Source organism: Suncus etruscus, chromosome 4, assembly GCF_024139225.1.
Source record: "Suncus etruscus isolate mSunEtr1 chromosome 4, mSunEtr1.pri.cur, whole genome shotgun sequence".
NCBI classification, from domain to species: Eukaryota; Metazoa; Chordata; class Mammalia; order Eulipotyphla; family Soricidae; genus Suncus; species Suncus etruscus.
Window position 1 is genome coordinate 56,820,665 of NC_064851.1, and position 16,843 is coordinate 56,837,507.

A 16,843-nucleotide genomic window follows, 5' to 3' on the forward strand; every position below is an offset into this window, starting at 1 on the left:
ACAAAAAGTAAATAAGCCAATCTGTTGAGATTGCCACTCTAGCAGGGTAGACTCTGATACCCATTAACAGAGCCCCTGAAAGGAGGCACCCTGTAGGCCCAGGTAGCCCAACCTCAAGTAAGGGGAGAGAATTGAGTGCCTGTTAGAGCAAACCTCTGGCAACAGAAATGACATCCTGTGCTTCCCCCGGTCACATAGGTCAAGTCCACAGATATGATACACGCTGTATATACCCAGACCAGAAAGGATCTTCGATTTTAATCTTCCATAAATTCTTCTTTCCCTATTGGCTGTGTATCAGTTTAAACATTTTAAACTGATTTGACCAGAAATATCAAATTTCCACTTTTGTGATTTAAACATTTAAAACATATCCTTCCACCTTTATAATAAATCAGTCGTTTCTCCCAAGTTGCTCCTGGAGATTTTATTTTACATGCCCGTTCTCCTCTTGTCTACCCCACACTACACATTCCTCTTAGGCTAAGTTGTGAACTCACCTGGGATGTAACACCACAGGCTTCATTTACAGACTGTATGACTACACAATAAGTATATTATCCAAACCTAACCCACAGAATATATATGAAGAGTGAAGTGAGATGCATGCTATGGGCTTTTAAAATTACCATGTGACAGACAGTTCAGTAATTGCAACATTCTACTCTGGCAAAGATGTTGTTCGGGGCCAGAGAGATAGCATGGAGATAAGGTGTTTGCCTTGCCTGCAGAAGGTTGGTGGTTCGAATCCCGGCATCCCATATGGCTCCCCAAGCCTGCCAGGAGCTATTTCTGAGCATAAAGCCAGGAGTGACCCCTGAGCGCTACTGGGTATGACCCAAAAACCAAAAACCAAAAAAAAAAAAAAAAAAGACGTTCATTATGGTGACATGTGGTATATGTATCTCCCCTTAAATTTTTCTGTAAACCTAAATATGCTCTAAAAAGCTCTTAATTTTGCTTTTAAAATTAGAGAAAATTCCCCAAAAGTCCCAAACACTGCCAAGAGTAATTACTGAGTGTAGAGCTAGAAATAACTCATGAGTATCACCAGGTGTGCTGCCCCCTAAAAAAAATTAGGGAAATAAACACTTACATGCTGCCATCATTATTAGCTGACTAGACTCAGTTCCAGAGAATATGGGACTACTTTTATAATTAGTCATTGCCAAACAAGTCATTTATATAGTTTATCACACAGAATCCAACTTTATACTTGAAATACCAAATGCAGTAGCTATTATGAAGAGAACATTCAAAATACAGTGCAAAAACTGAGGGCTCTATGATGGTTACGTGGTAATTAAAACATCTATTTTAAAACTCAAACCAACCAAATTTACTTACTAAGCCTACTCTTGTCTCTTCTCTTAATTCAAATTTTATACTGTGCCAAAAAGATAGCAATAGCTAAGCAAGCTGCCATCCCAGATTGGTCCTTTGCCCTAGCTAGAGTGTGCCTCTCCTCCCCAAATTGGTATTAGGAATTTTGTTAGTCTAACACCATAAGACAGTTGGTATGGGGCTTATCTTGCAGGCAGCCTACCTGGATTCAATCTCTGGCATCCCATATAGTTCCCTGAGCACAGAGCGGTATGCCCTGAGCACAGCCTAGTGTGGCCCAAAAACAAAAGTAAGAATTTTGCTTCCTGGGTTGATTAATATATGTCTTGTATACATCAGACCTGACTTTTAATTTTTAAAAAGAACTCTGCTTCCACATCAATGCATTTGCTTAAAGAACACAATTTTATAATTATGGCACTTTAGTGTCATCCTATGTTACAAAACTTTATTTACATAGTTCTTCAAAATATATTACAGTTGCCTACCGAAATTTCAACTGTAAAATGGTGTTAAGCAGATTAGATTTACATGAAAGCATAGAGAAAACAATTTTACATGAATATATAGTTAATTAGTGAATATTATTTTTACAATTTTCTTTTGAGGACAATCCATTGAATTCTTCTGCCAATAACATTTTAGAGTGTGGCTGCCTTCAAGAGTACGTTTCCACAGGGAACTGAAGTTAATAGTCCACTCTATATTTTACTTGTGATATTCAACAGTCACTTTTTCCCCCATTTCTGGTCAAACATCTTGGGTAATGAAGAAGAATCATGACTTTCACCACTACTATAGTGCTCGTATAATGTCTGAAATTAAAAGAATGCATTTCTTTAAAACTTTAAAAATCAATATATTATCAGAGTAATAAAGATGTTTAATACATATAAAACAAGAAAATTATTTTTATAAACTATTAGAAATAATGAAGCAACGGCGATTGCCACTATCACACCTTTACTATACTTTTTTACTCTTATCTTTAAAGGAAAAAAAATACAATTTAAGGAACTTAAAAACAAATAACTGTAGTAGAATGCCTGTCTCAAATACAGGTAGGGGATGGGAAGGGGGTAGAGGGAAATACTACACTGGTGAAGGGGGGATGTTCTGTTTGTGACTGTAACCCAACTATGATCATGTTACTTAAATAAAAAATATGTTTTAAAAAAAAGAAATAATGAAGGATATTTTATACATTGTGCATGACCTAAAGATTAGCTGTCTCCAAGTTTTTGCACTGAACTGGTTGAGAACCATTAGGAGTACCCAGGGCTCAGGGCTTTGGGAGGTCCCCAGAAAAAAAAGAGAAAGAAAAAGGAACGAATCAAGATTATGCTCAATCTTATTAATACAAAGGCAACATCAGTTCATGTATATCTTTAAAGCTTTCTTGAGTTCCCTTACTTCTTTGTTTTGTTTTGTTTTGTTTCACACCTGGGGTTACTCCTGGCCCTATGCTCAGAAATCACTCCTGGTAGGCTAGGGGGACCATGTGGGATGCCGGAATTAAAACCACCGTCCTTTTGCATGCAAGGCAAATGCCTTACCTCCGTGCTATCTCTCTGGCCCCTTTTGGGGTTTTGTTTTGTTTTGACTTCCCTTATTTCTTAAACAAAGCCAGTCTGAGCTAAATTCCTATATAGTAAATATACTTATCAAAAAATTTACTTTCAGGATTGGAGTGATAGTACAGCATAGTAACAGCTGTTGCCTTGCACTTGATCAACCCAATTTTAATCCCCAGCATATACTATATGGTCCCCCCGGTCATGTGAGAAGAGATTCTTGTGCAGAGCCAGGAGTAACCCCTGTGTGTGGCCCCAAAACAAAAAGAAATGCATTTTCAGGAGATATTTAAATAACCAAATAGAAGACATTAAAAAAAATCATCAGGTGGGTGTGCCCAGGGAAGAGCATGGCTGGGAGAATAAAAGGACTGTTGACCATGAGTGGCAGGAGTGACTATAGACTGTAGGTGGCTTTTGGACTATAAAACACAATTTTGAACTGAACTGAGATGATTAAGTCCAGAAAGAGAACTGCAGCTCTACTTTGTTATGTGGCCATGAATTTCTTCTAGTAAAGGAGTCCCACCATATTATACATACATACACACACACACACACACACACACACACACACACACACACACACACACACACACACACACACACACACACACACACACATATATATCACTATACTACAAAAGCCAAAATGAGAAAACACAGAGCCCCAACACACCTAGTGAAATATGATGGTGGTTCTGAAGACTCAACCAACACCAGCCACCTACCTAACCTCTCTCATCAGGGCTGTAGAGAGGAAATATTAAGGCTGTTCAAAGAACTCAAAGAAACTGTGAAACAGTCAGCTCTTGAGACTCAAAAGGATACATTATAGTAGAAATGAGAAAACTTCAAACAGAAATATCAGGACAAAAAAACATGGTAGGTGAAATAAAAAACTGACTGCAAATCCTCACCACAGAGTAACAGCTTCTGAGGAAATAATCAATGGTCTGAAAGGTCAGCTGCATACCATCTCCATTGAATAGAAAATGGGAAAGAATGCTAAAATAAATGAAAAAAAAAAAAAAAAGGGAAAATATATATTCAAAATATGTGAACAGACCATAAGGAAAAATTTTTTAACAGGAACAACATAAGAATCACTAGGGTCCAGAGGGCCAGAAAGAAAAGCCCTATAAAGTAGCAACTGTTAAAAACATTGCATAAAGATTGCCAGAGATGAAGAATGCCTGCACCCACAATCTGGATTCCCAAACAATACCAGCTGAGACCCAAATAAAAGCACCCCAACACACAGCCTATTCACAATCATGAAAACTATAGATGGAGACAGAATACAGAAAGCAGCTAGATAAAGAAAAATAAATAAAAGGAAGCAAATGTAAGATTTACAGCAAATTTATAAAACAAACAAACAAACAAACAACAACCCTCCAGGACCAAAAGCAGTGGAGGAACATAGTAAAAAAAAAAAAAAAAAAAAAAAAAACACCTCAACAAAATGAATGCTTGGCAAAGAGTACTTTGCCTGCCAGATTTTCAGTCAGGTTTGAAGAAAATACTCAGCTTCATGGATAAATAACAGCTCAGATATCTTATAGACTCAAAACCAACCTTAAAAGAACTAAAGGGTTTAGCAAACCCAACAATCACACCTTTTATAGGAGTTCCCCAAACCCCCAAAGGCAGCAGAGGTTTGGCGCCAGGCCTGCAGGCCAGAAGGGAACCAGCAAGAAGGCTGACCAGCAGCATGGTGAGTTCACCAGCCCCTGTAGGCTGCAAAGATTAGACACAAAGATGTGCTGTGCAGCCTTGAAGGGAAACAGTAGGAGGACTGATCAGTGGTGATGAGAGAGCTCCACCAAACTCCGCTCCATGGATGTATGCATGGAAAACACCATGTAGAAAGCACAGCACTGCAAAGGCCACAATGGGGAAAAAATACAAAACACAACAAGGCTTAAGGAACGATGATGGTAGCTCTGTAAACCCAACAAGTGCTGGGGACCTTCAAAGCTTCTCCAATAAAGACTTTAAAGAGGAAATCTGGAAATGTTCAAAGAACTCAAACCATGGAACGAACCAAATGAACCACAAATAAGAATCAAGAGGATATGAAAGCAGAAATGAGAAAACTTCAAAATAATAGTACTGAAAACTTGGAAAAAAACTGCAATACCCGGGCCAGAGAGATAGCATGGAGGTAGTGTGTTTGCCTTGCATGCAGAAGTTCGGTGGTTCGAATCCTGGCATCCCATATGGTCCCCCGAGCCTGCCAGGAGCGATTTCTGAGCATAGAGCCAGGAGTAACCCCTGAGTGCTGCCCAAAAACAAACAAACAAACAAACAAAAACCCTGCTATACCTCACCAGCAAAGTGACAGTAAATGAGATCAGAATTTAGTGAGCTGGAAGATAAGATGCATAACAACTTCATACAACCTTTTTGAGCCCGAGTGCTCAAACTGCTGCATAAAATCAAAGAATTTCTTCAAAAGTGCCAGCACATCAATTAAACCTTAATAACAAGATTTTATAAAATATTTTTAAAAACTGGGGCTGGAGAGATAGCATGGAGGTAGGGCGTTTGCCTTTCATGCAAGAGGTCATCGGTTCGAATCCCAGCGTCCCATATGGTCCCCCGTGCCTGCCAGGAGCAATTTCTGAGCATGGAGCCAGGAGTAACCCCTGAGCACTGCCGGGTGTGACCCAAAAAAAAAAAAATATTTTTAAAAACTATGCAGCACGTGCCGCATATCTTAATTGCGGACCTTCAGCGTGCCAGATGGAAGGTGAGCGGTGGTAAGCGTGCCATAGGTTCGCCATCGCGGGTTTAACATATACAAGTCAATCACTATAATTCAATATATCAACCAAATAAAATATAAAAATCATATAATTGACAAAGTCCAACACCCATTCATGATAAAAAAAATTCTCAATAAGATGGGTACTGAAGAACTTTCCTCAATGTAGTTAAATCCATTTACTGGAAGCCAATGGAAAGCATTATACTCAAGGAGGAAAACCTAAAATCCTTTCCTCTAAGATCTGGCACAAGACAAGGTTGCCCCCTTTTACCACTTCTATTCAATCAAGTATTGGAAGTACTTGTCATAACAATTAGGTGAAAAAAAGTTATCAAGGTCATCCAGATAGGAAAGGAAGAAGTCAGCAACTCACTGATGTCAAATAATATAAAACTGTATTTATAGAATGCTAAAGACTCAACAAAAAAAGCTACTAGAAACAATAAATTTATTTAGTAAAATGGCAGGCTATGAAATTAATAGATAAAATCCATGGTTTTTCTAAATATAAGCAATGAAAAAAATGAACAATTAAAAAAACAATCCCTGGGCCCGGAGAGATAGCACAGCGGCATTTGCCTTGCAAGCAGCCGATCCAGGACCAAAGGTGGTTGGTTCGAATCCCCGTGTCCCATATGGTCCCCCGTGCCTGCCAGGAGCTATTTCTGAGCAGACAGCCAGGAGTGACCCCTGAGCACCTCCGGGTGTGGCCCAAAAAAATAAAAAAACAAAAAACAAAAAAACAAAAAAAAACAATCCCTATCACAAAAATTAAGTACCTAGGAACAATTAAGTTATCTTAGAGTCAACTAAGGAGGTGAAAGATCTATACAAAGAAAACACTGCTTCAAGAAATAAGAGGATACAAGGAAATGGAAATGGAAATATCTATCCTGCTCATGAGTTGGTAGGATTAACAAAATTAAAATGGCAATTCTCAAAGTACTGTACAAATTAAATCAATCCCTGTAAGGATACCCATAACATTTTTCAAAGACATAATTCAAACACTCTTGAAATTTATATGGAATAAACCTCCACGAATAGCTAAATTAGCAATTCTTGGAAAGATGGAGGCATCACTTTCTCCAACCAAAATATAGTATTATATTATAGCAATAGTCTTTAAAACAGCAAGGTATTAGAATAAATACAGACCTTCAGATCAATGGAATAGTCTCGAATATTCTGAGACTGATCCTCAGGTATATGATAAATTAATCTTTGGTAAAGGGGCAAGAAATACTAATTGGAGCAAGGGAAACCTCAATAAGTGGTGCTGTGAAAACTATGTATACAGAAAAGTGAATTCACACCTCTCTTTACCACCATGCACAAAGGTCAAACAAAAATGTATTAAAGACTTTGATTATCAGACCTAAAATCGTAAGATACATAGAGGAAAATGTAGGCAGAACACTCCACAACATTAAAGCTAAAGATATATTCAAGGGTGAAATAACACTGGCGAAGTAGTTGGAATGAAGATAAACAAATGGGATTACTTTAAAGAAGCTTCTGCACCAAAAGAAAATAGTGAGCAGGATACAAAAACTACCCAATGGTATGAGAAACAATTCACTCAATACCCATCTGATAAAGGATATTATCCAAGGCCCTGCTAGAGCTTAGCCAGAAAAATAAAAACTAACCTCATCCAAAAATGGAAGAAAAATGAACATAAATTTCATTAAAGAAATACAGGTAGCCAAATGACACAAAAAAAATGTTTCACTTTATTAATCATCAAAGAGAAGCAAATCAAAAAAATGATGCATTATCACATATCACAGAGTATGGCATGTCACAAAGAATTAGAACCAGTGCTGTATCGGATTTGGGGGGAAAGGGATTCTCATTTACTGCTGGTGAAATGCAAATTGGTCCAGAGTTTTTTGGAAAACAATATTTTCCTTAAAAAGCTAAAAACAGCTTCCATATAACCCAGTGTATCATATGACAGTGTTTCTTTTTGCATAGGCTAACTAAAATGGGGAAATCTTACATATGGAAAGAGGTCTTATCTTTTTTTTTTGGGGGGGGGGTTGGTTTTTGGGCCACACTTGGTCCTGGCTTTGCACTCAGAAATCGCTCCTGGCTTGGGGGAACATATGGGACTCCAGGGGATAGAACCATGGTCCACCCTAGGTTAGCTGCATGCGAAGCAAATGCCCTACCACTTGTGCCATCGCTCCGGCCCCAGAAGTTCTTATCTAATAGGGATAATACTGTGATTTCTCTATGATGATGATGTAAAAAAAATCAGCTAGAAAAAAATCAACTTGAAAACTATACTTTTAATAGTCTTACAGATCAGGAAGCTGGCTCACAGAGAGATACACTGCCTACTTTGAAAGTGGAAGATTCAGTTTTATGAGGTTTTGTTTTGGTTCTTGAGTCACACACCAGGCTGTGCTGAGGCTTACTCCTGGTTCTATACTCAGAAATCATGCCTGGTGTGGCTAAGAGTACCACCATAAGTAGTGCTGGGGACTGAACCTGAGTTGGCCATGTGCAAGGGCAACACTCTACCCACTGTACTATCACACTAGCTGAGGCCCAGGTATGACCCAGTTCTACATAATTTCCTAATACCTTGGAGTAATTCCTAAGCAAGGAACTAGAAATAGTTCCTAGTACTGCCAGCTATGGCAAAATAACAAGAACAATGAATAAGAGGCCAGAGCAATACTATAACACTTTGCCTTGTATGTGGCTGACACTGGTTTGATCCGACATTCCATATGGTCCCGAATACCACTAAGGAGTGACTCCTGAGTGCAGAGCACAGCCTCTGTGACCCAAAAACAAAAGGGGGGAGGGCTAACTCCTTATCTCCTTATTAAGTTTATTCCAATTAAGAACTTATAGGAATCGTATTTGTTTTGTTTTGGAGTCATACTCGACAGTGCTCAGGGATCACTCAAGGCAGTCTCAGGGGACCATATGGTGTGCTAGGGATCAAACATAGGTCAGTTCTACAAGGCAAGAACTGATAACAATTTTAAATGTATCTTCTAACAAACCTTTCAACTGTAATATATGCAATATTATGTAAGTAAAATAAATTAGTATTTGTCAAAAAGCACATACTCTGCATTAGCTATTTAGTGTATAATTCACTAAACTATATAAAACAATCAAAATTAACAAGAACAGACACACTTGGGGACCAGAAAGATAGCATGGATGTAAGGCATTTGCCTTGCATGCAGAAGGACGGTAGTTTGAATCCCAGCAGTCCATATGGTCCCTAGCCTTCCAGGAGCAATTTCTGAGCCTAGAGCCAAGAGTGGCCCCTGAGCACCACTCAGGTGTGACCCAAAACCAAAACCAAAACCAACACCAACAAAAAAAAAGAACAGACACACTTACTTTAGCAGCTTTCAAGATGGAGTTAGGAGAAGTCAGACCAACAAGTTGACCCAGAATAAGTTTCATTTCTTCAGTGGTTTCCTTAGTCACTTGCTTACCTATTCAAAAAAACAAAAAACAAAAAACAACAACACTCAATAACACATTGGTACCAGCAAGAAAAATGCTAAGAAACTTTGACAGCACAGTATGCTCTGCTCTGAATTCTTATAATCACTGATCATATATCCCTTTTCTAGAATAAATATGAATGAATATCAGAAGTAAAGAAAGATAATAGAATTTAGTATTTAGCTGAGAAAGAAATTCCTTTAGAAAGGAACTGTGCTGGAAATTGGTAACCATTTCAGATACTGGATTTTGTTAGTGTTAAAGTTTGTTTATATTAGTAATCTGGTAATAAATTGATTTTTAAAAGAAGTACCTGGATGAGTTTGAATCTGTACGTATGGATGTTCCAGAAGTTCAGGAATGGATATCCTCAGTTTAGGGTCTCTTATTAAACAACTCTATAAAAATATGGATAAATTGTTGAAATAAAGAGCTGGTATATTTCAAACTATAGTATAAAAATCACTTAGAGACTATTCAAAAATGATAAGATTACTTCACAAGTCACTTTTTAAGACATCCAATTATCCATATTTCAAAAAATAACTTCAAAGTGGATTTATTATATCTTAAAAAATTAATTCAGTCATCATTTCTTTTTAGTTTGTTTATATTTCACATGGTGCTGGGGAATCAAATCCAGAGTTTCACACATGCAAGACCAAACATTCTATAACCAAACACACATCATTCTAATCCTGTCCATGTTAGATATTTATTTTATTCAAATAGTAAAGTACAAGAAAACTTATTCTATACTAATGTACTATTTATGTTACCTTTAAAACATCTTGAAGATCTTTCTCTGTAATATCAGGAAATTCAATTTCATGATTAGGATCAATTATAGCATGTAACTTAGAAATTTGATTAATTATATGCTGAAATGGTGTTTTTCCATAAGTCATATAATACAAAATGCATCCTAAGGACCAAACGTCGCTTTTGGGGCTTATCTAGGTAAAACAAACAAATTAAAAAGTGGCTTTAATCTTAGTGCAAAATTGAACATTAAGAATATTATACACACACCTTAATAATTAAAGTCATGCGTTCCTAGATTTCTGACATCAAACTGACTGTTCTCTTAAAACAGCTCCAGGAACATAACTCCTTCTGGGAAATTCTTAATACTGCTCTTACATTTTGATATGACATCCTGACAATGAAGAAATGGCAAAAACTTGATCTAAGAGCAGGTTGTCTAATCTTATCACCTAATGATAAGATAAAATCAGAAGACACATCATCCTTTGATCTGGGCAAAAACCAAGATCACTAACTACAGAAGACTGACTTTGACAACCATGACTGGGCAGAACTTATCCTGGGACCAGTAAGAAAGACCCTACCCTAGGCTTTGGCCTATGATCTGTACAACAACTTTTGGAAACATAACGAAAGACTCTATCCTAGGCTTCGTCCTAGGATCAGCGCAGAAACTAAGACCACCAATTACAGAAGACTGATTAAAACAACAGTGATGGAACAAAACCCCTAGAACCCTAAAGAAAAAAAGACACTATCCTAGGCTTCTATCCTATAAACTGTGCAAATACCAAGATCTCTTGTCACAAAGACCTGATTTTGTCATCTACGACTGAGTAAAAATTTCCAGACACCACAAAAAGACTTAGGGGAGAGTAAAAGAGCATGTATAAGCCCATAGTTATTTCCATGGCAGTATGCTTCAAGGGCAGAGAAACCCTTAATCTCTAGGCCAGTGGTCGGCAACCTTTTTTTTTCAACTGAGCTAAATCTCGCCAAAACCACGATTGAAATTTATTTTGAGAGCCACACAGGGCGGGCACTGACAGAGGCTAGGAGCAGAGTCCTGACTCCTAGAGCGGCCGCCCGGCATAAATTAAAAATATAAAGAGCCACATGTGGCTCGTGAGCCACAGGTTGCCGACCACTGTCTTAGGCCAAAGGAATTCCCTTTTTGTTTTTGTTTTTGGGTCACACCTGGCAGCACTCAGGGGTTACTATTGGCGCTATGCTCAGAAATCGCTCCTGGCAGGCCCAGGGGATCATATGGGATGCCGGGATTTGAACCACCGACCTTCTGCACGCAAGGCTATCTTTCCAGCCCCAGGAATTCCCTTTCTAATCTTCCAATATTTACTCAGCCTAAGCAAAAAGAAAAAAAAAAAAAAAGAAAAGAAAGAAGCAAAAATTTTTTTCTTTCTTTTTATTTCAGGCTCATGGTTATTGTCTGGTTGTTGTCTTTATTGCTGTGGTGCTTTTCAGGGTTTTTGAGGTTTTTTTTTTTGGTCATTGTAGTTTTGGGATTTTTTTTGTTTTTTGTCTGACATATTTTTGGTTTTTGTTGTTTCTTTTTTGTTTTTATTATTGTAGTTTTGGCTTTTTTGTTTTCTTGTTAGTCTATTTCTATTTTTTTTTTTTGGTCTTTTTGTTGTGTTTTTCTTCCATTTTCCCTTTATTCTCTTAAATTGATATTTATAACCTCTAGATCAATGGTCCTCAAACTACGACCTGCGGGCCACATATTGTATTTATTCCCATTTTGTTTCTTCACTTCTAAATAAGATATATGCAGTGTGCATAGAAATTTGTTCATAATTTTTGTTTTTACTATAATCTGGCCCTCCAACAGTCTGAAGGACAGTGAACTGGCCCCCTGTTTAAAAAGTTTGAGGACCCCTGCGATGGACTCCTTCTAGTCTTTTGTTTTTTTTTTCCTTTCCTTTCCTTTCTTTACTTTTTTCTTTTTTTCTATTTTTTTCTTCAAATAGAACCACATAATTTGAATCATCTTGTTCTGCCTCATAAACTGAAAGGAAATAAAACTGGATGGTACAAAGACCAAACAGTCATATGAACATTGAGTAGAAATGAAAAAATGATCAGACCTTAAACACCCAAATCCAAAGCCAACGGACAACAGAATCGAAACCCAATCTGCAATAAGCTAGACATAGAGGGGACCACTTATACTAGCAGCCCAGGGGGCAAAGGAGGGGAATATATGTAGCATGCTGGGAACAGGGGTGGAGGAAGGACAACACTGGTGGTGGGAATGCCCCTGATTCAATGTATGTACCTAAAATATTACTGTGAAAGATTTGTATTCGTATGGTCACAATAAAAATTATTAAAAAATAATAAAGTCAGTCATAAATAAATGAAAATACTAAATTATTTTAAAATAACAAAACATCTTCTAATTTCTTAATCCATCTTTTTATTTAGTTAACTATAATCCATCTGTTTAGTTAACTAATTTATGAGTGGGGGTGCCATCACACCTGAAAGTACTCATGATTATTTATTCCTAACTGTACTCAGGAATTACTCCTGGTGGTGCTCAGGGAGCATATGGGGTGCTCGAGACTGCTATACTATCATTCTGGTCCCTATATTTGTTTATTTTATCAAAGGTGATAAAGTTAGTCTTTCATCATACTCAAATTTAAATATTAGCTAAAACAAACATTATATTATCATCTTATAATATGTAAAATTAAAAATAAATTGCAAAATTTAAATTTTCTTGTTTCCGTCTCAACTAATGGTTCACAAATCCAAACTATTGAATTTGTACAAACATTACATTTGTATATAAATTAATTTTTGAATGCAGATATTTTAAAATATTTTGAAGAACAAAAGCTAGCATGAGCTAAACCAGATTTATCAAAAGCTAACCATTTTATGTGCCTCTATTTTCTCATATCTAAAATTAAAAATAACTGTACATTGTCCGATTTAAGTATGTAATACTCATATATAGTTAATAACAGAATAATTTTAATTTATAGTAGCACCAATAGATACTTATTATTAAATTCCATTTGAACTAATAATCTCATTAAGAAAATAAAGAAGCCATCTTACAGGGATTAAAGGTACATTGATCCAAGAAAAGATAGTTATGAATTTCTATGCACTGAATATGATTATGTATTAGAACCATATTAAGCAAAAAATGTATTAAATCCTTTGTCAAATAGGAAGAGTTTGACATGGACTGTTTTAATATTGCGTCTTTCATTTTAGGGGAGTCTGAGGGGATTTTAAAATGGGTCACATGTGGCTCTGTGCTCAGGTATCACTCCTGGCAGTGAAAAGAACTCAGGAGGACCATAGGGATGCTAAGGAATGAACCCAGATTGGCTTATGTAAGACAAGTGCTCTACCCACTGTACTCACTCAGGTTCCTATATTGAATTTTTATAAAAGCTTATTACTGAACAGAAAGCAAAACCAAAACAACAAACACCAACCACCTCTTCTTCCTGTTTAGCTACCTGAAAGTTAAGTCCATTTATTTATTTATTTTTCAAATACACCTGGTGATGCTCAGAGGTTACTCCTGACTCTATTCAGGAATTACTCCCTGGTGGTGTTTATGGGATCATATGGGAATCTGGGGATCTAACCAGGGTTGGCCAAGTCCAAAACACATGCTCTAGCAGGGATCCTCAAACTTTTTAAACGGGGGGGGGGGGGGGGGGGGGGTGTGTAGAGTTCACTGTCCTTCAGACTGGAGGGCCAGATTATAGTAAAAACAAAAATTATGAACAAATTTCTATGCACACTGCATATATCTTATTTAGAAGTGAAGAAACAAAATGGGAATAAATACAATATGTGGCCCGCGGGCCGTAGTTTGAAGACCCCTAGGTCTGTACTTTGAATCCTATGGCAGAATTGAAAAGATATATGAAGTCACTTCAAAAGATATTTAGAAACCACAATTTTTTTCTTGTTTTTTCTTTTTGTTTTTGTTTTTGTTTTTGGTCCACACCCGGCAGTGTTCAGAGGTTACTCCTGGCTGTCTGCTCAGAAATAGCTCCTGGCAGACACGAGGGACCATATGGGACACCGGGATTCGAACCAACCACCTTTGGTCCTGGATCGGCTGCTTGCAAGGCAAACGCCACTGTTCTATCTCTCCGGGCCCAAGAAACCACAATTTTCTAGAGAAAAATACAGTTAGTAAATACAAGCACATTGTTTAGCATTTATTTTGAAGTAGGCAATGTACTGTTTCTTATTCTTTCTCATTTAAGCCTGTTACTTTACTAGGTAGTCGAGGAGATTCCCAAGTGCTGTTCAGAAGAGAATTTAGCTTAGGAGCTTAGACATAAGAGGCAAACTGGACACAAAGGGAACCAAAATTATTACTCAGAGTTGAAAGGCAGGTCCTCTGTGCCATCAGACTGGAGAAATCTGCCCCTGCTGAGTGATTACCAACTGTGAGAGACTGTGAGTGTTGCCTGTGTGTTTTTCTACTGTCCTGTGTCCTGAACATCTGAGTGGGCAAAGAAGGGCCCAGCAAAATCATTCTCCTAGAGTTGCTTGGGGCCAGAAAACAAAGGAACACTGAGTCTCAGAGTGAAAACCGGCAATAGAGATAACGGGCAAGAAGGCAGGTACCAAGTCTGTGCCATCAGGCTGGAGAAATCTGCCCCTACTGAGTGATTACCAACTGCAAGAGACTGTGAGTGTCACCTGTGCATGTTTTTTTACTGTCCTGTGTCTGAATCTCTCCTGAGTGGACTGAGAAGGGCCCAGCAAAATTGCTCTCCTAGAAGCTCCAGAAGAGCACCAACGCTCTGCTTCACGGCCATGTGCTCTTTTAACGAATGAACCCCAACACAACACGCAGAAAGAAAATGACAATGGGGAAACCTCACAGGCAAACACCATGCACAGAGAATGAAGATGATAGATCTGATGACACAAAAAGTACAAACCATCTGATTAACATCTTAGATAAGGAGTTTAGAATAGAAATATGGAGGATCCTCATGGAAATCAAAGAAAATACAGCTCTAGCTGAACAGAACACAATGACAGAAATCAGAAAACTCCAAACTGAAATAGCAGATCTGAAAAACACGGTAGCTGGACAGCCTCTCCAGCAGAGTTAACAACAGCCGAGAACAGAATCAGTGAACTGGAAGATCAAATGTAGAACAACTCCATACAGCAGCAGAAGAGACTGAAAAAAGAACCTTAAGGCAAATAATCATACAATGGAAAAAGTACTCAAAGAATGTGAACAGATGAAAATAGATCTTTGATAAACTCAACAGAAACAACATAAGATCATTGGAGTCCTAGAGGCCCAGGAAGGGGATCCACAGGAAGAATTAACAAAGACATCATTGCAGAGAAACTTCCAGAGCTAAAGACTGCATGCAATCAAATCCTACATGCTGGAAGAGTCCCAGCTAAAAGAGACCCAAAGAAAAACACCTCAAGACATATCCTAGTCACAATGACGAATCCAACAGATATAGAATACTGAAAGCAGCAAGATCAAAAAGGGAAATTACATTCAAAGGAGTATCTGTAAGATTTACAGCAGACACATCACAAGACCAGAAGACAGTGGTGGGATATTGTGACAAGACTGAAATAGAGGTTTCACCTAGAATACTGCACCCAGCTCGACTCACATTTAGGTTTGAAAGAAGGATACATAGCTTCAAGGATAAACAACAACTCAAAAACTTCACAGATGCAAATCCAGCCTTGAAGGAAAAACCGAAAGGTCTACTTTAAGACAAGAGAGACCAACAAACACGCCATACGTATACACAAAGATGACATTAAATCCTAGGACAATCATATCCTCAATGTCAATGGACTAAATACACCAATTAAGAGACACAGTGGCAAAATGGATCAAAAAGATGAACCGAACCTTCTGCTGCCTACAAGAAACACACCTAAATAGTCAGAACAAACATAGACTCAAAATCAAAGACTGGAGGAAAATCATCCAAGCAAACAACACCCTTAAAAAATCTGAGGTGGGGGCCGGGTAGGTGGCGCTGGAGGTAAGGTGTCTGCCTTGCAAGCGCTAGCCAAGGAAGGACCGCGGTTCGATCCCCCGGCGTCCCATATGGTCCCCCCAAGCCAGGGGCGATTTCTGAGCACATAGCCAGGAGTAACCCCTGAGCGTCAAATGGGTGTGGCCCAAAAAAAACCAAAAAAAAAAAAAAAATCTGAGGTGGCCATATTAATATCTGACAATACCAACTTTAGACTCAGGAAAGTTGTAAGGGACAAAGGACAAGACACTTCGTACTAATCAAAGGATATGTGCAACAGGAATAAATCACACAACTAAACATATACGCACCCATTGAGAGACTAGCAAATTATCTAATACAATTATTGACAAATTTGAAAGAAGACATCAATAATAACATGATAATGTAGGAGACCTCAACACGGTCCTGTCAACACTTGATAGATCAACCAGACTGAAACCTAACAAAAATATACTAGCCCTGAAAAGAGAAGTGGAAGAAAGAGAACTAGTAGATAGATATATATAGGACACTCCATCCCCCAAAACCCAGATATACATTCTTCTCCGATGTACATGGGTCACTCTTCAGGATAGACCACATGCTGGCACATAAAACATACCTCCATAAAATCAAGAGGATAGAAATTTTGCAGGCTACTTTTGCTGACCACAAGGCTCTGAATAGATGTGAACTACACAGGGACAAAGAAGAAATACTTTAACGACTGGAAATTAAACAGCCTGCTACTGAACAACAGGAGGGTCTGAGATGAAATCAAAACTTTCCTGGAAACAAATCTATGGGACACAGCAAAAGCGGTACTGAGAGGAAAATTTATAGCTTTGCAAGCACACATCAGGAAAGAAGAA

General features: G+C 38.0%; 1 protein-coding gene across 1 annotated transcript in view; it reads right to left on the reverse strand.

The window, feature by feature from the left end:
* Positions 1-1,765: 1,765 nt before the first annotated feature.
* Positions 1,766-16,843, reverse strand: part of TTK (TTK protein kinase) — a 57,905-nt gene continuing 42,827 nt past the window's right edge. The window contains exons 18-21 of the mRNA XM_049772314.1: positions 9,960-10,136; positions 9,494-9,578; positions 9,070-9,167; positions 1,766-2,159 (exon numbers count right to left, since the gene is read on the reverse strand). Of these exons, the coding sequence (XP_049628271.1) occupies positions 2,073-2,159; positions 9,070-9,167; positions 9,494-9,578; positions 9,960-10,136 (447 nt within the window). The 3' untranslated portion in view covers positions 1,766-2,072. The remainder of the gene's footprint in view (positions 2,160-9,069; positions 9,168-9,493; positions 9,579-9,959; positions 10,137-16,843) is intronic.